This window comes from Solanum verrucosum, unplaced genomic scaffold (genome assembly GCF_900185275.1).
Source record: "Solanum verrucosum unplaced genomic scaffold, falcon-dt-bn FXZP01000229.1, whole genome shotgun sequence".
Taxonomy (NCBI): Eukaryota; Viridiplantae; Streptophyta; class Magnoliopsida; order Solanales; family Solanaceae; genus Solanum; species Solanum verrucosum.
This window is the reverse complement of record NW_026020011.1, coordinates 4,036,229-4,058,872: the sequence shown is the minus strand read 5'-3', so window position 1 is coordinate 4,058,872 and position 22,644 is coordinate 4,036,229. Positions and strand designations below refer to the sequence as shown.

The window sequence follows — 22,644 nt, the reverse complement described above, 5'->3', positions numbered from 1 at the left end:
AACTAATTTTTAATATATAGTTTTATCAACCTATGTTTTGTGTGGTATCAAGGGAAAGAAAAAGGGTTGAATTGCAAAATATTCTTATACTTCTACTGTTTCTTTTTATATGATTTTGTTTGACTAGACATAAAATTTAAAGAAAATTTGTAGTTGAATATAGAGCTCTTGAATAAATCATAATATTTGTGGGTAAGACTTTTAAAATTAAACTTGTACTTCATTATATGTCTCCAAATATACATTCTAAAAGTTGGAGTATTACTTACCTACCAACTGAGGTTGAATTTCAGTGTCTGTTTATATATTATGTCTAATAATATTTCTAAAATCACAAAATAATATTTCTTCCGTCTCAATTTATGTACCACAATTCAATTTTTTCTATTTTGATTGTGATTTCAGACCTACAATTTTATTTTATTTTTGAAACAATTTACGTATTTAAAACAATATAATAAGTAATCAAAGATCTCGATTTCGAGTCCACGGAAAAATTCTTAGTAGATAGCACTACCTCATACAAATCTAAATTAATCAGACTACAAAATGAATATCAGACATCAAAGAAAAAATCAATTCTCGAAAAAAAGGGAAAAAGTTTTCTAGATCTAGAATAGAATATGATGCAGATCTTCACGTTGTGGAGATAAAATCCTAGCATTAATTATTAGTGTAGTAGATATAAATACATTAGGGTTCATTTTGAGAAATTTTCATATTCATTATAGGCTAGGCTAGGTAAAAGTAAGTAGAAATTTTTGTCAAATAATTTGCCCATTCTTTTGTCGATAAAAACAAGTGACAATAAGTATTAAAATCTCAAATAAAACTATACATTGAACAAAGATAATAGTACTAATAATGTGTTTTAGGAAACTTACCATTTTTGATATTATGTTCATTATTATTAGTAACATTGTTAGCAATTGCTATTAATTTAACTTCTAAAAATACAACCAGGCTATTTTTATTTTTATTGTACTTTTCTTTTTGTCTTTTTCTGCATTTAAAGATTGAGTTTTGACCGTAAGATATTACTTATTCATTTCATTTTACTTGATTCTCATAATAAATATAGATATTTCATTTTACTTGTTCATTTTTACAAATCAAGAGAGTTTTGATGCCTTTTTCATACTATTTTTAATACTAAATAACTACATATAATAGTAGCCAAATTTAGAGTTTGAAAACAACATAAATAAGATTAGTTTAGTAAAATACACCTCTAATAAAAATTATGTTAAGGAATATGTCAGGTCAAGAGGGGCCGAATAATATTAAATGAAGGGAGTATATGGTTTCTTTTTTGTTTCCAATTCGGTGTTTTGTATTATTTGAATTCGCGTCGAAAAGTCCAGGGTAACATATTCTCCAACAAAAGCGACTCCATATCCGAAGCCATGGTGGAGCATAAGCTAAAAGGTATCAAATGACATTAGCCTCTTCGTCGAAAAATTACACTATTTAGCTAGATTAAAATTTTAATTTATATTTATATTGTCTCCACTAATTTTTTACGAGTTTCTCTCATTTTTTATAATTTGACACCTTTTATTAACATTTCTAAATTAGCCATTGTCTCATGCTTGAATTGAAATGTCGCTAGATAGAATTAACAACGAATTTTGCATATTATTTAGTTATAAAATTTGTCCATCGCTAAATTTTTTTTGATTTAATAGTGTGATCGAAACACACTTCAAAAATCAAAACTAATATAAACATATGGAATTATTCTTTGTTTATTCATTTGAAATGATACAAGATAAACAAATCACATTTTTGTACATATAATCTATTATTCAACTTCACACAATCATACTATAAGGCCATTTATGAGTCAAAAACTCAACTCAAAATCAGTACTATATATCAATGGAGATAACTAGTGCATCATCACCCTTGTCAACGACGAACGTCTTGGTAATTTTCATGGAAGCAGTAACGAGATCTACCTCATACGAGCCATGGAATCCTCGAAAGCTGAATTGACCTTGGTCATCGATATGGCCATGAGCATGGGATAACCATTCTTGCTTAAGAGCAAGGTATCGTTTTCCAGCTTCGTTGAGCTCACCTTCTGCATTCACTAAATGTGCATTTTCTCGACTCATGAACAGCTCCCAGAATCCCCACAGTATTACACCTTCCACAGCAGGGTGAGCAAAAGATTCTCGAAGAATGACTTCTAAATCATCAGCTCTAACGTGTTCGTTATTAGAAGAGACATCAACTTCAGTAAACCAGATTGGAAGTCCAAGAATGCTCAGTTTATCAAGAGCTGAACAGACAATCGGTCCAACTGGACAATCGATGTGTCCCTGAATACCTATTCCTCCAACTGGTGCACCCTGATCTTGGAGGTCAAGAATATGCTCGATGTACTTTTCAGGGGATGACCGAGTGTCACAGCCATCCTCAACATGGTAGTCATTTACAAATAAGATCGCGGAAGGATCCAATTGGTGTGCTTTTTTGAACATATTTGCCCAGATGTCTTTACCTAACCGTTCTTGGTAGTAAGAACCATGCATCATCTCGTTATTCACATCATAATGTTTGAACTTCCCCTTGTAACGTGTAAGCAGACCCGATAGACGGTTTTGAAGAGCTGTTGTCAAGTCATTGTTGTTCAACGAGCGTATCCATTCTTGAACAGTGGACTCCACCTCCCAAAATATACAGTGTCCACGAACTTGAATGTTGTGTCTTAAGCAAAAGTCTAGGAGCTCGTCTGCATCTCTGTAATTGAATTTTCCTCGCTGTGCCTCGGTACTGTACCACTTCAGCTCGTTTCCAAAGACGGCCCAATTGAAGTTCTTGACAAAGAAATCATTGAAGTCTTCATTGTCCATGTTTGTTCTGCAAATGCACGATCCGAAGGGGAAACTGTTTTGCTGTTGTCTAACTCTAACAGACATGCCATGCAAACTGACCGAGTCTGATCCAGAGAACTTCAAGATGACATCTCGCTTGCGTATCTGAGAAAGAAATATATATTTTTTCAGATGCATAACTGATCATATCTGAAAAATCTATGCATTTTACATGCTGCCAACCTAATGAAGCGAATTCTGAAAGAACAGCCATTTGATCTCGAAACACATACCAAAACACTAACACTGATCTCGTAAATGTTTGATGAGCTGTTTTAAATCATATTATTGCAACAACATTTATTTAACTCACATGAAAAGGAAGAATCTAAGAAAACAATATATGCAATTAGTTTCATCGGAAATTGCTTAACAAAGACTTTGTCACAAGTAACACCATTCTTTTTTCTTTCTAATGTCGGAGCTTCTGTGCAGCAATCAGTAAAATGTCACAAATCTGCTTTCAGACGTAGTCTTGGAAACAGTACACAAGCATTTAGAAGAACCTTACAGGACCTAAAGATCGTAATGCTGGAATGACAATTGAAAATACAAAAAGGAATATTCAGATATTACCTTCTCCGTCTGTCTCTTCAAGTGGTTAAATCTTGCATGTCTGTCAACTGGAAAAATGTGAAGTCCAGCTACCATTAGGTCAACCCCAGCACCAGGACCCTGAACATACACCATCACTTTAGCTGCTTGCTTCTCAATTCTAAAAGATCCTCCAATTTCGTGCCATTGATCATCGCTGACCTCAACTTGGCCCCCATTAACCCATTGGTCGTCTACACCAAGGGCCACGCTTACATTCTGAGGGCCTGATGCATGTCTGACTTTAACCCATGCAGATACTTGGTATGTCAAATAGAGTTTAACTTTATCTGTGATCACCTGAGCAGGACCCATCCATGGCTCGGTACGATTAGTCACTGCAATACAATGACCACTTAAATTCTCATGAGAACCAAGGGAATCTCTAGCCATTGGAGGAATTATATGTGGTGAGCCTGTTTGAACACTCATTCTGCAATTGCCTAGCGGAAACCAGCCATTTGTGCCATTATTCAGATGGGTGTTTGTGATTATATTAACACCAAAAACTGCATTCTGAAAGACCAAGAAAAAGTGAAAGAATGCTTCAAATGCTATATGGCTGTGAACTATGGATCCGGAGAGACATGAAACATTAAGTGTTAAACTGAGAGACACTTTCTAGTGGCAGCTAGCTAGCATAAGATGCATAACACAATACTTCCTAAGGCCTTTACGCCCATACCATTGCTAAAAAGAAAAGAAAAGAAAAAATGATGAACTGACTAACCACAACAACTGGTGGAGGAGGAGGAGGAAGTTTAACTGCGTGATTTACAACTAAATTATTGAGGAGGATATCCGTGCCTGGAGGTGGACCTTCTAAAAAGATAACAGCTTTAGATGGAGAGTCATTTAGAAGAAACTTTCCTTGCAACTGCACCCAATCTTTGTCTGTGGCTTGGACTCTGCAGACCACTAGCTTTCGTTAAGCCACTTCATAAGAAACTTCAATATGCAGCTTAATTGAAAAAACAGGGAGGAGAAGATAACTTATCAAGACAAACCACCAGATATCTATTATGTTGGTGCACTTCAATTAGCTTATACCAAAATTGATTCCAAGAGTGTGAAGAAAAATTAATGTCAAGAGATAATTATCTAGTGATTTTCCTTCCACGGAAAATCATCAAACTCTATACAAAATAAACCTGAAGTTACAGCAGTGCTCCTTCTAGTGATTGCTAATACGGTAGAGAAATGATTATCCACACACAATTCAGAAGAAACAACCAGTTACTATCAGAAATTCCTTAATGTTGCTAAGGCGATTATAATGACTAAAGAGTCTGAGACTACAACAACAACTTACCCAATGCAATCCCACAGAGTAGGGCTTATATTGACTAAGACTACAATATATAAAATGTTATAAATGTGAAGAAAGGGCTGGTCGAGTCATATAAAATTTTATAGATGTGAAGAAAGGGTATAGGTTGGTAAAATATTGTATATAGTGTGGGTGCTTTCCAAGAACAGAGAGAAATCTAGTTAATGAAAAGACATGTTACATTACATAAGTGGAACTTGGATTAACTTACTTGGCAATTCCTATATACTGTTCATGGTTATCAGCTGCTTGAACCCACAATGTTCCCCGAACATCTGCACTATTGGCATTGTGACCATATAGACGAACAATAGCAGTCATCTCATATGCAAGCTTTCGCTTTATTCTCCCGGTTATATCTTGTTGAATCCCATTCCAGCTCTGTGTGCGCTCTGTTGCAGATGCGAAGTACTTTCCAGAGGTTGGATTGATATTTGCATCTGCCATACAGTCATGGCAAACAACCTTGCAGCCTCTTCCAGACCAACTATTCAGGCTGTAATCAAAATTTGCATTTACTATGATCTCCTCATCATCAATACAACTGGATGTTGGCCTAGAACTCTATCAGAATAAAGGTAAGAGTGCTTTCAGTAATAGAGCAGATAGTCTAAGCTGTTGTAATCAACAAAAAACCAACACAAGTCGTAAGTGGGACTTCCATTGTTAGTTTTGTCTGGAGAAATAACTTACTTCATAATCAGTGCAACCGGGGGAAGTGATGATCACTGATTTTATGAGCAGGTCAGATCCAGGTGAAGGTCCCTCGAGATAAAAGATAACTTGATCGGGCTTAGTTGACAGTGAAAATGAACCTTCCAACATATGCCAACCCTCCCCCGTAACAGATTTTCTACATGGAGTAAGGTGCTTACGTTATAGATGTTTCATAAACAATAAAAAGTAATAATGAGGATAAAGATAGAGACTAACTTTGAAATAAATAAATAGTCTCTATCTGCATTTTGGTAAACAAGTCTCAACGTAGCCAGGACGTCAGTAGAACCATGAAAAGTACCAGAGACTCCAACACAAGCAGAAACTGTGTAGTCACAACCAGCTGAAATTCTACTTGTAATATCTTGCTCCAAGCCTTGCCAACATTCCGTGCGATTCGTGACAACAGCATAAGAACAGCCTACATCTTCTGCAGTTCCTTTATAGTTACCAGAACCCGCTGGAACCACAAAAGCATTGCAGCAATTGGTGCGCCACAAGTGCAACTCCTCCAAGAAGTCATGGTTAAGGATGACATTAATAGCGTCATAGCTGCCGGTGTTTTCCCTATTTTCCTTTGGGCTCTGTCAAGAAAATATAATCTTCGTAAATGCACTCAAAGAGAAGTGACAACAAAAATCGCATGCATCCTAATAAAGTACAGATTTGGTATGCAAGACTCATAAGAAACATAGCAATATTAGAAGAGCAAAGACATTGCTCCGAGGTCAAATCAAACCACGTAGAAACCATGCCTGCTTCTAAATCTTCTAATACATAGTATTTTTTTCTGATACACACCTAATAGCCTGTGTCAGCTTGTTCTGATCCAGCTTTTGGAAACAATTTGATTTTCATTGTTTTCCCAAGGCATATTCAGCAGTTCTTTACATTATGAAATTTTACTCATACTAAGTTTCTTCAGAATTCCTTACTTGAATGCCATATACCCTTGCATCAACAACTATCGATTCGGTTTATCCTAAATTTTTTCTTCCAAATATGTTTTGTTTCTCATAAACTAATCTCTCCTTTAAACAAAAGGATTCAATCAACATTACTTCCACAACAACCAAAAAAGGCAAGTAATAATACATGAAAGAAGAGTAGCCCAAAATATTTCGTTAATTATCTCATCTAAAAGCTTAAGTTGTCCGTGCCCACACTTTCATTTACTCAATTATATTCTCAAAATACCCTTTCATGTGAGATTCCATCTAGGTTTCAAGTGCTCGATACCAAGTTAAAGTGTGCAGTCATCTCTAAAAGAACACATTTTTATTTACTTAATTATTTTCTCAAACATCCATTTTTTCATTTTTGGTTAAGATGGAAGTTGACCCACAAGAAAAAATTGAAGTTCTTGATAAACCCCAATTCAGCAAATGTACAATAACCCCATTATAGAACAAAATTCAAAACCCCCCAATTGATTACCCAAAATCATTTTTTTTTAACAAAAAATCAATTTTTGGTTCAATTTAGATTGGAGAAAGCAAGAACATTACAGAGTACCTGTGAATTGGATTTGAAGATTCGACGTGCAAAGCTACTAGCAGAGAGACCTTTCATTTCTAAGAAAAAAAATTGTTTTTCTTTTTTTTGTGTTTTGTTTTTTCAGCTGTCTTCACTATTAGTCAAAATCTGGATGCAACCTTGTACCAACTTTTTTTTTTTTTTTTTAAAATTTCCCACTTAGTGTCCGCTATATTAATTAGAACCTCGATTAATCCATATTGATATGCCATAAGATTGTTAAAATAGAAGTACAAATTCATTCATCTTTCCATTCCTATGATTCGAACTCTATTCATCTCATTATAATCGTGGCATAATACATAAACATGTCGTTTAACTTTGTGTGTGCACAAATAGACACTAAAACTTGTATAAAGTTGAACTAATTTGTAGGATGTGTGTCTACATGTTCAACTTTATACAAGTTTAAATGCATACTTGTGCACACCCAAAGTTAGGGACTAGTTAAAAGAACATATTTACCATTATGGGTATGATCATTGTTAACTTTTGATTAAGTTTTGTGGGAATTTGAGATTATACTTCTAATCTCTATGTTCAAGAAAAATGTGGTTGTAAAAATATGTGAGGTTAGCAAGCATAGTTACTCAAACAATTCTTGTTATTGTTGTTCTATGTAAGGATCAAAGATTTTTTAGTTCTCCAAAAGAAGATTAGAAAAGAGCAAAAAGGTACACAATGCACATATATATATACAAGGTGGCAGCAAAAAGTTTGGTACTTTATGTACACACACATTTACTTTCCAGCAAAACATTTACCAGGAACTCAAATTACTCTTGTTAACCCAAAGGAGGAATAAAATGGCCAAAACTATTAAACAAACAAACAAAGATTGGAGTCAAGGCTTTGTTGCTAGAATTGTGTAACTGTGTTCTTCAGCCAGAAGTCATTTCAGACATTTGATGGAACTTCTTTCGTGCTTCTCCGCCCGCGTCTTCTAATATTAGCTTTTAGTTTCTGCACTTTTATGAGTTTTCTCCTTGCTTGTATTGACTGGATTATATCCTCTTCTTCTCTTCTATAGTATAGACAAGTTATATACAGGACGGATTTTCTTGTTATTTCTGCTTCATAAGGCTCAGGAGAAAATCTGTAAATATGTGTTCATATTCTGGCATTTTTCCGTACCCTGAAGTTTATATAAGAAAAAGATATTTCATTACCATTGGTTCCGAGGGAAATGAAGAGTTTTTCTTTCGAACTGTGGTGAATGATAAGGTACGTCTACTGATGAAAGCATAACTTACCAGGAAAGTAGTTGATATCTATCACGTAATAACAGTCTTTGGTCCCGTGCTCTCGAATTATATCCAAGTTGAAGAGCCTGAGACCCTGCATGACACATTGCAAGAGAAATTTAAAATAACATGTTATGAAGCTGCAGAACAAGAACAGGCAAGAAGATAGAGCATGTAGCTCATTCCCTTCCGATCATAATTTATTAAGGAAAAAGAGAGAAAATGAACAGAAAATACCAGTCTACGACGAAGTTCCCTCGCAAGCCTCTCAAGTAATGGCCGCGGAGGAAGCTCTGCAGAGGATGATTATGAATTAGTTAACACCATATTGGTGATAAAAGCACCCGACAGCATGCAAAACCACAGAAAATTAAGGTCTTCAGACAGAGAAAGGCCTTGTATTGGCAAAAGTGAAATAGCAGATCAATGGTCCTATCGACAACTGTGATGTTGAATATTTTAGATCTAGGTGACAAGAGTGGCCAATAGCTTGATCAGTTTAAGGGAAAATTCTGCAAGTGTGCAAAGACTGATTCTTGTGCATTCTGATGTTTGTGTATATTTATTAAATATTCAAATCGCTCACTTCAGATATGTCTTGCTAGAACCTCAAAGTGGATTACCTTAAAATCTTTCTCAAATCAAAGCAAAAAGGAGCTTACAAAGAAGAAACAAACATTTCCAATCAAAGCAAAGAGGAGAATAAAAAGAATAAACAATAAAGTGGGAGGATGGAGTGTAACGGAAGGCCAATTTACAAAATTATTATACCACTGTTCAAGTTTATATTGAGAAGACTAGGACAGATTAAACTTTCAGGAGAGAAGTGAGGAAGTAGCTCTAAAGTACTAGGATACTATGAACAGCATCAATAACCTTAATCAATCACATCCTTGCTTAGTCTTGGCGATCTATAGCCGGAAAAAAAATAGATGATAATTTTATCAAATGGACGAAGAATCATTGAAGTCTTCCCACTTGTCTGAAAACAAGGAATCAAATGTTTAAGAAACTTTATATGATATATCCAACAAAGAGTAAGCCATATCTATAGGTGTCTACATATTAAAAGTGTGCTAGATACATTCTGGTATGTACAACAATGTAACCAAATTCATATAGAAAAGATGGCTTACCACCAACACTAGGATCTAAATCAGCTTCTTCCGCAGATGCTGCAACACACGAAACCCTGGGGAAATGGAAAACCCCAGCATTGTTGGACAGGTCGCGTTTGCTAACATCAGGTAAACTGAAACGCCTGACAACCTTAACGGCTTCCCCAACAATAAAAACCTTAAAGAGTACACCTCCTACAGCCACAAAAATTACAGTATCACCACCTCACTAATTCAATCAAAACTACACACGAAATACACAATTTTAACCTGTAAATGAAATACATACCATGATTGATAAACTCCTGCAGAACAAGTGGGGGTTCAAGCTTCTGAAGAGAGGCCATATCATAGGCCAGAGACAACTCATGTGACTTTGCAACCAAAGGCTTTGCCACTGAGAACACAGAAACAACTCCATTCAGAAAAAAGAACAGCCGCAACAAAAAATATCTATCCCTCTATTGCCCAACAAACAATTATTTGGGTCATATTTAATCCCAAATAAGCAACAACCAAATACAGATATACTTACCAAGAGGTAGTGAAAGACCAGCTTTATCCACTGCATCTGAGATAGACGAAGGATCTTTCTCTATAACCAATTGCCTGGGAACACCTACTTTGCCTGTCAAAAGCAAGTTACTCATCGTTTAAGCATAACAGCTTTATCAAAAGCATTCCAGGAACTGTAAATTGACAATCGTGGTGCATACAACTAATAAACAGACCCCCTTTTTTCCAGAATAACAGCAATTGTATATAGATAATCATAAGTTCATGACAAAAGTCTCGTTGATCATAGAACAAAAGTGGAAAAATTACCATAGCTATCTGACAAGTTCAAGTCTGCGACATCTTCAAGCATGTATTGACGATTATATACCTGCTGTATGGCATCTGGAGGATCAAGGACCGCGACATGTGGATGTGTTTTCCTATAATCCTGTCCATATGAAATTAAGTGCATAGGATAAGAGACAGGGATACTCTATATGTACTCCTTTAGACTAAACTGAAAGGAGGCTTTAACAGAGAAAGCAAATGAACATATTAATATATCAGTTTCCACATTCGCATTCATTATTAATATTCTAACAGAATCAATAACTTCATGATAAAACTAGATATGAACTAACCTCAAGAATACAACTCCACTTGCTTCCTGACAACTGCAAGAGAAGAAGAGCACAAAAAATAAATATAGGTTATTAAGTAACATCTATTAAAAAGTACTAGTACAATATAAACAGGGAAAAATTACCAGACTGATTACTTCCTTGGGAAGAAACTAATAGGATATCTGGGTGTAAATTAACATGAAATACGGACATAAAACAATAAAAATGCACGAAGTAATATGAGGTAGTACAATGAACTAACCTTGTGGAGCACAATGTCAAAAGGACCTTGATCTGAAAGGGGTCTGCTCTGATCTATAGCAACAAACAGTATTCCCTTATTCCTATGTAATGCAGGAGGAGCATGGTTAGACACTTGGTTGCAATGTAAACATGATAAAATCCAGATCAATTTGTATTGATACTAGTGTTAGACCTCAACAAAACAAGTCCATTAAAAAATTAACAAAACAAAATAATAGCATAGTTTAAAAAAATGAATCAGTCGTAAGTGTATTTTTTCAGTGAAGTCTATCAGTATGCTTAACCATTTCTAATTCCAGATAATCCATACTTCCTCACTGACAGTTGTTCAATGAACGTTTTTGTTTTGATAATCCTGGTGTCCTGTTAATTCCACGTGGCACTTGCTATCTCCCACCAGCATATGTACCGGGTAACTCTGCCTACCAAGGCTTGTTCAATGAACATATTAATATCTCTGAACACAGAGCTGGGTATAACCCAATACTACATATTATCTCCTAGCAAGTACAAAAGGTCCAAAAACTTATCCATCACATCTAAAGTGCTGCTATAACACCAATGCATTTATTTTTGATGATCCAAAGTTATTTAGATGCCAAAATTCAGAGGTTAGAAATAATTGAGAAATTCATGGACTCAATGAGATGAGCTGCTCAACTCTCTTAACCCCTCTCCCTACCTCACCCATTCAGAGTTCAAATCCTAAACAAATAAAGAAAACAAAACTAATGACTGCTCTCTTGATATGGTGGTCACAAGAAATAAAAGGAATGTTGACTGAAATATAGATAATCTAAATATCAATCAGCCAATGCCTTAGTCACAAAGTAAACCAAGAACCATCAGATAATGAATGCAATAGCAAGGAATCTGTAATTTTCAAACAAAACCGCATAAACGTGGATCTTAAATTACCCTTACATACACCCCAAAAACAATTTTTACACCTAATGAAAGCAAACATAACAGGCAATATCAAGGGACAATGAGTTCAAGTGGATGAGGTACATTTTGTACATACATACATACACACACACACACAATCCCTATACATACACACATACATCACATATGCGCACACATAGAGAGACATACACACACATGTAAATATATATTAATGTGTATAGTATATTCAAACAGACTATGCTGCTCTGAGTCTGCAAAATGTTGCCATGTGCATGTTGAATCCTCCAAAAGTAGTGTACTTTTTGGAGGATCCGACACAAGTACAGTAACATTTTTGAAGAGTCGGAGCAATACAGATATTTTATATATATAAATATCTACACACACACTAACATACATATACATATATATGAATTCACATGTACACAAGGTCTAAGCCTAAAAAGGGTGATTTCACTGAACCTGCTACAAAGAGCTAAATCCATCAATCAACAAAGCATAGATGCAAAACATTCGAAGATGGGAAACACATGATATTTATAGCATAAATTCTACCTAACCTACAACTTCCTTCTCAGACCATATATTTATGACAAAATATACATACTTAGATTGTGCCTACTTGGAATGCACCTATTCTAAATCACATATACACCTCTGCTTATTAAAATTTCTAACATAAACAACAATGTAAATGCAATTCAACAAATAATCACAAAATTTCTTGAGAGTTCTATCATGATTTACAAAACAGGAAGAAAGAAAAATAGATTAATTACCTAGCTAGACCTACAAGCTTGGGCTGCAAAAAGCTCTTAGTTTTCTTGGATGTAAGAGCATAGCCTACCACCACCAACTTCATCTGTTGCTGGGGAGACCCATGAGCCACCACCATTTCCATTTCCCTTTCCTCTTCCTCTTCTTCTACCTCCCTCTCATACCCCACTACATTTTCACCTCCCATCCTCATCCCTCTAAAAAACACCTTTCTTTTACACCAAAATTTATGTATTTACACCAAATTACTACACAAAATTTCACCCCACACAACCAAAACAATAAAAGATTGAATCTTTTTTCCAAAAAAACTTAACTCCAGATAGCCAAAACCAAGAAAGATTCAATCTTTCTTCAAAAAAACTTAACCCCAGATAACCTAAACCAACAAAGATTGAATCTTTTTTCAAAAACACTTAACCCCAGATAACCAAAATCAAGAAAGATTCAATCTTTCTTCAAGAGAACAAAATCCCAGATAGCCAAAAACAAAAAAAAAAGATTTAATAGTTGGCGTAATCTGAAAGTTGTTTCAAAAGGGCTGAATTCCAAAGAGGGAGAAATGAAAAACAACTGGTTTACACACAGTAACACACTCAAAAACACATATATATGTTTGTATACATCTAGAGAGAGAGAGACACGGCACACACACGAAGAGATATGAACGGTTTGTTTGTAATGTTGTAATGCAACACAAGTGGATGGATGGTGGTCATTTATAGGCACAAGTTTTTGACCAAAATTGGTCCCAAAAAAAGGGATTTTTATAAATAATTACATTGCTTCGGGACACATCCAAAACAATTGTATTTTATTTTATAAAATTACTAGGTATTTTATTTCCGCATATACACGCCCTTTTTCAAGAATCGCTCAAATTTTTTATTTTTCATGTGTATTAGCCCACATATCTAGCGATCTGAGCACCCAAATTTTTTTCTCAAAAAACTTTATGAAGACCTCCGTAATGAGTTGGGGAACCTTCACGTATACTCACACCATTTTTTTAACGTTCATTTCCGCATTTACAAGCCTTATTTTAAGAATCGCAAAAAATTCCTCGATTTTTCGTGTGTATTCGCCCATGGATCTGGCGCCCGAAGCACCCAAAAGTTTTTTCTCAATAAACTTTATGAGGACCTCCGTAATAAGTTGGGGGACCTTCACGGATACTCACACCATTTTTTAAGGCTCATTTCCGCATTTACAAGTCCTTTTTAAAAATCGTCCAAATTCTCAGATTTTTCGTGTGTTAGCTCATGGATGTGGCGCCCGGAAAACCCTAAATTTTTTTCTCAAAAATTTTTATAAGGACCTACGCAATGAGTTCAGGAACATTCACATAAACTCACACCACTTTTACAACGTCCATTTCCATATTTACAAGCTCTTTTTAAAAAATCGCCCAAATTTCCAAATATTTCGTGTGTATTAGCCTAAGGATTTGACACCCGGAGCACACAATTTTTTTTAAAAACACTTTATGAGGACCTCCGTAATGAGTTGGGGAATCTTCATGTATACTCAAACAATTTTTTGACGCCCATTTCCGCATTTACATGCCCCTTTTCAAGATTCGCTCAAATTCTCCGATTTTTCATATATATTGGCCCATGGATCTAGCACTCAGAGCACCAAAAAAAATATTCTTAAGTAACTTTATGAGGACCTATGTTATGAGTTGGGAACCTTCACGTATACTCACCCATTTTTTTTACGCCCATTTCCGCATTTACCAACCTCGTTTTAAGAATCATCCAAATTTCCCGATTATTCGTGTGTATTAGCTCATTGATCTGGCACACGGAGCATCAAAAAAATTTTCTAAAAAAGTTTTATAAGGACCTCTGTAATGAGTTGAGAAATCTTCACGTATACTCACACATTTTTTTGACGCCCATTTCCGCCCAAATTCCCCAATTTTTCGTGTGTATTAGCCAATGGATCTGGCTCCCAGAGCACCTAAAATGTTTTTCTCAAAAAATATTATGAGGACCTCCGTAATGAGTTAGAGCAGTTTCATGTATACTCACACCATTTTTTACCTCAATTTCCACATTTACAAGCCCCTTTTTAAGAATCTCCCAAATTCCTTAATTTTTTGTGTCTTTTAGCCTACTGATTTGGTGCACGGAGCGCCCTAAAAAACATTCTAAAAACTTTTTAAGAGGACGTCAATAATGAGTTGGGGAACTTTCACTTATACTCAGACTATTTTTTACTCCGATTTCCTCATTTACAAGCCTCTTTTAAAGAATCACCCATTCCCTGATTTTTCGTGTATAAATGCCCATGGATCTGGCATCCGAACCACCCAAATTTTTTTCTCAAAAAACTTTATAAGGACCTCCGTAATGAGTTGGGGAAACTTCACGTTTACTCACACCATTTTTTTGACGCATATCTCTGCATTTACGAGCCCCTTTTTAAGAATCGTCAAATTTCCTGATTTTTCGTGTGTATTAGCCCATGGATCTGGCGTCTGGAGCACCCAAAATTTTAATCTCAAAAACCTTCATGAGGACCTTCGTAATTAGTTGGGGAACCTTCACGTATACTCACACCATTTATTTGACGTCCATTTCCGCATTTACCAGCCCCTTTTTAAGAATCGCTCAAATTTCCCAATTTTTCGTGTGTATTACCACATGGATCTAGTGCCAGAGCATCCAAATTTTTTTTTCTCAAAAAAGTTTATAAGGACATCCGTAATGAGTTGGGGAACCTTCACATATACTCAAAACATTTGTTTGACGACCATTTCCAGATTTACAAGGCACTTTTTAAGAATCGCCCAAATATCTTATTTTTTGACGCTCGGAGCACCCAAAAACTTTTACTCAAAAACTTCATGATCACCTCTGTAATGTGTTGGGTAACCTTTACATATACTCACACCATTTTTTTATGCCCATTTCCGCATTTACAAGCCCCTTTTTAGAATCGCTCAAATTTCTCGATTTTTCGTGTGTATTATCCCATGGATCTAGCACCCAACAGTTTTTTCTAAAAAACCTTTTTGAGGACCTCCATAATGAGTTAAAGAATCTTCACGTATACTCACCCTATATTTTTTAGGCCCATTTCCGCATTTATAAGCTCCCTTTTAAGAATCACCCAAATTTCCCGATTTTTCGTGTGTATTAGCCCATGGATCTGGCGCCTGGAGCACCTAATTTTTTTTCTCTCAAAACCCTTTATGAGAACCTCCATAGTGAATTGAGGAACCTTCACGTATACTCACACCATTTGTTTGACGCCCATTTCCGTATTTACAAGCCCCTTTTTTTTTAAATTGCCCAAATTTTCCAATTTTTCGTGTGTTAAGCCCATGGCTCTGACGTCTAGAACACCCAAACATTTTTTTCTCAAAAAAATTTGTGAGGACCTCCGTAATGAGTTGGGGAACCTTCACATATACTCACACAATTTTTTTTGTCGCCCATTTCTGCATTTACAAACCTCTTTTTATGAATGGCTAAAATTTCCCTATTTTTCGAGTGTATTAGCCCACGTACCTAGCGCCCGGAGCACCAAAACTTTTTTTCTCAAAAAAATTCATGAGGACCTATGTAATGAGTTGGGGAACCTTCACGTATACTCACACCATTTTTTTTATGTTTATTTCCACATTTACAAGCCTCTTTTAAAGAATCGTCAAATTCCCCGATTTTGTGTATGTATTAGACCATGGATCTGGTGCCTAGAGCACCCAAATTTTTTTTTCTCAAAAAACATTATGATGACCTCTGTAAAGAGTTGGGAAAATTTCACGTATACTCACACAATTTTTAAGTCCATTTCCTCATTTACAAGCCTCTTTTTAAGAATCTTCCAAACACCCTAATTTTTCGTGTATATTAGGCCATGGATTTGGCGCCTGAAGTACCCAAACTTTTTTTCTCAAAAAACTTTATGATGACCTCCGTAATGAGTTTGGGAACATTCACATATACTCACACCATTTTTATGCCCATTTCCACATTTAAACGACACTTTTAAAGAATCGCCCAAATTCCCCAACTTTTCGTGTGTATTAGCCCATGGATCTAGCGCTCAGAGCATCCAAAATATTTTTCTCAAAAAACTTTATGAGGACCTCCATAATGAGCTGGGAACCTTCACGTATACTCACACCATTTTTTTGTCGCCCATTTTCGCATTTGCAAGCCCTTTTTTAAGAATAGCCCAAATACCCCGATTTTTAGGTGTATTAGCCTATTGATATGGCATCCGGAGCACCCAAAATTTCTTTCTCAAAAAACATTATGAGGAAGGGTAAAGAGTTGGGGAACCTTCACGTCTGCTCAAACTAAATTTTTGACGCTCATTTCTGCATTTACAAGCCTCTTTTCAGTAATCGTCCAAATTCCCCAATTTTTCGTGTGATTAAGGCCATTGATTAGGTGTCCATAACAACCAAATTTGTTTTCTCGAAAACCTTTATGAGGACCTCCATAAGAGTTGGGGAACCTTCAAGTATACTTACACCATTTATTTACGCTCATTTCCGCATTAACAAGTCTCATTTTAAGAATCGCCCAAATTCTCCAATTTTTCGTTTGTATTAACCCATGGATCTGGCGTCCGGAGCACCCAATTTTTTTTTCTCAAAACACTTTTTGAGAACCTCCGTAATTAGTTGGGAACCTTTACGTATATTCACACCATTTTTTTGGACGCCCATTTTCGCATTTACAAGCCTTTTTTTAAGAATCACCCAATTTTCACGATTTTTCGTGTGTTAAACCCATGGATCTGGCGCCTAGGGCACCCAAAAAAAAATTCTGAAAAAACTTTATGAGGACCTTCGTAATAATTTGGGGAACCTTCACGTATACTCACACAATTTTTTGACACCCATTTTCACATTTACAGGCCCATTTTTAAGAATATCCTTAATTCCCTGATTATTCGTATGTATAAGACCATGGATCTGGCGCCTAGAGCACCCTAAATTTTTTTCTCAAAAAACTTTATGAGGACCTCTATAAGGAGTTGGGGAATCTTCACGTTTATTTACACCACTTTTTTGACACACATTTCCGCATTTACATGCCCCATTTTAAGAATCGCTCAAATTTCTCAATTTTTAGTGCGTATAAGCCCATGGATCTAGTGTCCACAACACCCAATTTTTTTTCTCAAAAGACTTTATGAGAACTTTCATAATGAGTTGGCAAACCTTTATGTATACTCACACCATTTGTTTGACGCTTATTTCCGCATTTACAAGCCCCTTTAGAATCTGCCAAATTTCCTGAATTTTCGTGTATTAGCCAATGGATTTGGCACCAGGAGAACTCAATTTTTTTCTCAAATAACTTAATGAGGACGTCCGTAATGAGTTGAGGAACCTTCATGTATACTCACAACATTTTTTTGACGCACATTTCCGCATTTACAAACCCCCTTTTTAGAATTGCCCAAATTCTTCGATTTTTCGTGTGTATTAACCCATGGATCTGGCGCCCGGAGCACCTAAAAAATTTGTGAAAACCTCCGTAATGAGTTGGGAAACCTTCACATTTACTCATACCATTTTTTTACGCTCATTTACGCATTTAAAAGCCTTTTTTTAAGGATCGCCCAAATTCCCTAATTTTTAGTGTGTATTATAGTCCATAGATCTGGTGCCCGGAGCACCTAAATTTTTTTCTCAAAAAACTTTATGAGATCCTCCATAATGAGTTGGGAAACCTTCATTATTACTCACATAATTTTTTTACGCTTATTTCCTCCATAATGTGTTGGGGAACCTTCACATACTCACACTATTTTTTTGACACACATTTCCGCATGTACATGCCCTTTTTATAAGAATCGCTCAAATTTCCCAATTTTTCGTGTGTATTAGCCCATGGATAATCCCGAAGCACCCAAATGTTTTTTTCTCAAAAAACTTTATGAAAATCTCCGTAATGAGTTGGGGAACCTTCACATTTACTCACACCATTTTAACACTCATTTCCACATTTACAAGCCCCTTTTTAAGAATCGCCCAACTTTCTCAATTTTTCTTGTGTATTACCCAATGGATCTGGCGCCCCGGAGCAACAAAATTTTTGTTACTCAAAAAAGATTATGAGGATCTCCATAATGAGTTGGGGAATCTTTATGTATACTCACACAATTTTTTATGCCTATTACCGCATTTACAAACCTATTTTAAGAATTGTCCAAATTCTCTAATATTTCATGTGTATTAGCCCATGAATCTGGCGATTGGAGCACCTAATTTTTTTTCGCAAAAAACTTTATGGGAACCTTCGTAGTGAGTTGAGGAACCTTCACGTATACTCACACCATTTTTTTAAGCCTATCTCCGCGTTTACAAGACCCTTTTTAAAAATAGCCCAAATTTTTCCTATTTTTCGTGTGTATTATCCCACGGCTCAAGCGTTCGAAGCACCCAAACTTTTTTTCTCAAAAAATGTTATGAGAACCTCTGTAATGAGTTGAGGAACTTTCACGTATACCCACAAACTTTTTTTTATCGCTCATTTCTTCATTTACAAGCCTCTTTTTAACAATCGCCAAAATTCCCTGATTTTTTAAATGTATTAGCCCATGTATTTGGCGCCCGAAGCACCCAAACTCCTTTTTTCAAAAAACTTCATGACGATCATCGTAATGAGTTGGGGAAATTTCATGTATAATCATACCATTTTTTTGACACGTATTTCTGCATTTACAAGCCCATTTTTAAGAATCGCCCAAATTCCCAGATTTTTCGTGTGTATTAGCCCATAAATCTGGCGTTCAGAGCACCCAAATTTGTTTTCTAAAAAAACTTTATGAGGAACTCCGTAATGAATTGGGGAACCTTCACGTATACTCACACCATTTTTTGACTCCCATTTTCGCATTTACAAGCCCCTTTCTAAGAATCGCTCAAATTCCCTGATTTTTGGTGTGTATTAGCCCATGCATCTCGCGCCCAGAACATCTAAAATTATTTTCTCAAAAAACTTTATGAGGACCTTCGTAATTAGTTGGGGAACCTTCACGTATACTCACACTATTATTTCGACGCTCATTTCAGCATTTACAATCCACTTTTTAAGAATCGCCCAAATTCCATAATTTTTCGTGTGTATTAGATCATGGTTCTGGCGCCTGGAGCACAAAAAAATTTTTTATCAAAAATTTTTATGAGGACCTCCGTTATGTGTTGGGGAACCTTCATATATACTCATACTATTTTTTTGATGCCTGTGTCCGCATTTACAAGCTCAATTTTAAGATTCGTCCAAATTTCCCAATTTTTCGTGTGTATTAGCCCATGGATCTGGCGCCCAGATCACCCAAAATTTATTTCTCAAACACTTTTATGAGGACCTTCGTAATGAGTTGGCGAAACCTCACGTATACTCACACCATTTTTTTACACCTATTTCCGCATTTACAATTTCATTTTTAAGAAATCGCCCAAATTCCCTGATTTTTCATGTGTATTAGCCCTAGATTTGGCTCCATGAGCACCAAAATATTTAATGAGGACTTCCGTAGTGAGTTGAGGAATCGTCACGTATACTCACACCATTTGTTTAATGCCCATTTCCGCATTTGAAAGCCCCATTTCAAAAATTGCCCAAATTCCCCAACTTTTCATGTGTATTAGTCCATGGCTCTGCCGTCCGGAGCATCCAAACTTTTTTCTTAAAAAACTTTATGAGGACCTCCGTTATGAGTTGAGGAACTTTCACGTATACTCACACACATTTTTTGTTGCCCATTTCTGCATTTACAAGTATTTTTTTAAGAATCGCCAAAATATTCCAATTTTTCGTGTGTATTAGCTCATGTATCTGGCGCCCGGAACACCCAAACTATTTTTCTCAAAAAACTTAATGAGGACCTCCATAATGAGTTGGGGAACCTTCACATATACTCACCCAATTTTTTTTATTCCCATTTCCACATTTACAAGCCTCTTTTAAAGAATCGTCAAAATCCCTGATTTTATGTGTGTATTAGATCATGGATCTGGTGCCCAGAGCACCCAATTTTTTTTCTCAAAAAACACTATAAGGAACTCCATAAAGGGTTGAGAAACCTTCACGTATACTCGCACCATTTTCTTTTACGCCCATTTTAGCATATACTAGCCCTTTTTTAAGAATTTCCCAAATTTCCTAATGTTTCATGTGTATTAGCCCATATATTTGAGGCTTGGAGCACCAAAAAAAATTTTCACAAAAAACTTTATGAGGATCTCCGTAATGAGTTGGGGAACCTTCACGTATAGTTACACCATTTTTGGACACCCATTTCAACATTTACAAGCTCCTTTTTAAAAATCGTCTAAACTCCCCGATTTTTCATGTGTATTATCCCATAGATATGACGCCCGTAACACCTAAATTTTTTTCTTAGAAACCTTTATGAGGACCTCCGTAATGAGTTTGGGAACCTTCAATTATACTCACACCATTTTTTGACGGTCATTTACGCATTTACATGCCCCTTTTTAAGAATCGATCAAATTCCCTGATTTTTCGTTTGGATTAGCCTATGGATCTGGTGCCCAGAACACCCAAAATTCTTTTCTCAAAAAACTTTATGAAGACCTCTGTAATTAGTTGCTAAACCTTTACGTATGCTCACACTATTTTTTCGACGACCATTTTCGCAATAGCCCTTTTTAAGAATCGCCTAAATTCCCTGATTTTTTGTGTGTATTAGATCATGGATCTGGCGTCTAGAGCATCTAAAAAAAATTTCTCAAAAAACTTCAAGAGAACCTCCGTAGTGAGTTGAGGAACCTTCACGTATACTCACATCATTTGTTTGACGCCCATTTCCGCATTTACAAATCCCTTTTTAAAAATCTCCCAAATTACCCAATTTTTCGTGTGTATTAGCCCCTGGCTCTAGCGTCTAGAGCACTCAAATTTTTGTTTTCAAAAAACTTTATGAGGACCTCCGTAATGAGTTCAGGAACCTTCCCGTATATTCACACACTTTTTTTGTCGCCCATTTTTGCATTTACAAGCCTCTTTTTAAGAATCGTCAAAACTCTCTGATTTTTCATGTGTATTAACTCATGTATCTGGCGCCCGAAGCACCCAAAATATTTTTCTCAAAACACTTCATGATGACCTCCGTAATGAGTTGATAACCTTCACGTATACTCACACATTTTTTTATGCCCAATTCCACATTTAAAACCCCCTTTTAAAGAATCGTCAAATTCATCAATTTTTTGGGTGTATTAGTTCATGGATCTGGTGCCCAGAGTACCCAAAATGTTTTTCTCAAAAAACACTATAAAGACCTGCATAAAGAGTTGGGGAACCTTTACATATACTCACACAATTTTTTTATGCCCATTTCCGCATTGACAAACGCCTTTTTAAGAATCACCCAAATTTCTCAATTTTTCGTGTGTATTAGCCTATGGATCTGACGCCCGTAGCACCTAAATTTTTTTTTCTCAAAAACCTTTATTAGGACCTCCGTAATGAGTTGGAGAACTTTCATGTATACTCACACCATTTATTTGATGCCCATTTTAGCATTTGCAATCCTATTTATAATAATCACCCAAATTCTCTAATTTTTCATGTGTATTAGTCAATGGATTTGACTCCCGAAGCACTTAAACAACTTTATGAGGACATCTGTAATGAGTTGGGGAACCTTCACGTATACTCACACAATTTTTTTGGCGCCCATTTCCGCATTTACAAGCCCATTTTTAAGAATCGCCCAAATTCTTGATTTTTCGTGTGTATTAGCCTATGGATCTGACGCCCGGAGCACCCAAACATTTTTTCTCAAAAAACTTTATAAGGACATGCGTAATGAGTTCGGGAACCTTCACGTATACTTACACCAGTTTTTTACTCCCTCCGCTTTGACAAATCCCTTTTTTAAGAATCGCCTAAATTCTCCGATTTTTCGTGTGGATTAGCCCATGGATCTGACGCCGGGAGCACCCATACTTTTTTTCTCAAAAAAATTTATTAGGACTTCCGTAATGAGTTAGGGAACCTTCATGTATAATCACACCATTTTTTACTCCCATTTCCACATTTACAAGCCCCTTTGAAATCGCCCATGGATTTGGCGCCCGGAGGACCCAAAAGAAATTTTCTCAAAAAACTTTAGGAGGACTTCCGTAATGAGTTGGGGAACCTTCAC

The 22,644-nt window shown here is 36.0% G+C and overlaps 3 protein-coding genes across 6 annotated transcripts in view; 1 reads left to right on the top strand and 2 right to left on the bottom strand.

The window, feature by feature from the left end:
• Positions 1 to 22,644, top strand: part of LOC125819887 (probable rhamnogalacturonate lyase B) — a 425,441-nt gene that overhangs the window by 273,196 nt on the left and 129,601 nt on the right. The window lies entirely within an intron of this gene.
• Positions 1,802 to 7,152, bottom strand: LOC125819882 (endo-1,4-beta-xylanase 1-like). 2 transcript variants are annotated; one of them, XM_049499285.1, is made up of 7 exons: positions 7,039 to 7,152; positions 5,740 to 6,107; positions 5,500 to 5,659; positions 5,018 to 5,370; positions 4,207 to 4,384; positions 3,459 to 3,992; positions 1,802 to 2,987 (listed from the first exon to the last, which is right to left on the bottom strand). In XM_049499285.1, the coding sequence occupies exons 1-7, from the start codon at positions 7,093 to 7,095 to the stop codon at positions 1,872 to 1,874; spliced, it is 2,766 nt and encodes a 921-aa protein (XP_049355242.1). In that variant the 5' UTR covers positions 7,096 to 7,152; the 3' UTR covers positions 1,802 to 1,871. The 2 variants fall into 2 exon arrangements, with proteins under 2 accessions (XP_049355242.1, XP_049355243.1); XM_049499286.1 differs by lacking the exon at positions 7,039 to 7,152 and having other exon boundaries at positions 5,825 to 6,046.
• LOC125819907 (inositol-tetrakisphosphate 1-kinase 3-like) lies at positions 7,747 to 13,192 on the bottom strand. 2 transcript variants are annotated; one of them, XM_049499313.1, is made up of 11 exons: positions 12,909 to 13,192; positions 12,495 to 12,803; positions 10,805 to 10,886; positions 10,561 to 10,593; positions 10,247 to 10,367; positions 9,957 to 10,049; positions 9,711 to 9,818; positions 9,440 to 9,616; positions 8,541 to 8,596; positions 8,313 to 8,397; positions 7,747 to 8,194 (listed from the first exon to the last, which is right to left on the bottom strand). In XM_049499313.1, exons 2-11 carry the CDS (start codon positions 12,683 to 12,685, stop codon positions 8,124 to 8,126), a joined length of 1,017 nt encoding a protein of 338 aa, XP_049355270.1. In that variant the 5' UTR covers positions 12,686 to 12,803; positions 12,909 to 13,192; the 3' UTR covers positions 7,747 to 8,123. The 2 variants fall into 2 exon arrangements, with proteins under 2 accessions (XP_049355270.1, XP_049355271.1); XM_049499314.1 differs by having other exon boundaries at positions 12,495 to 13,192.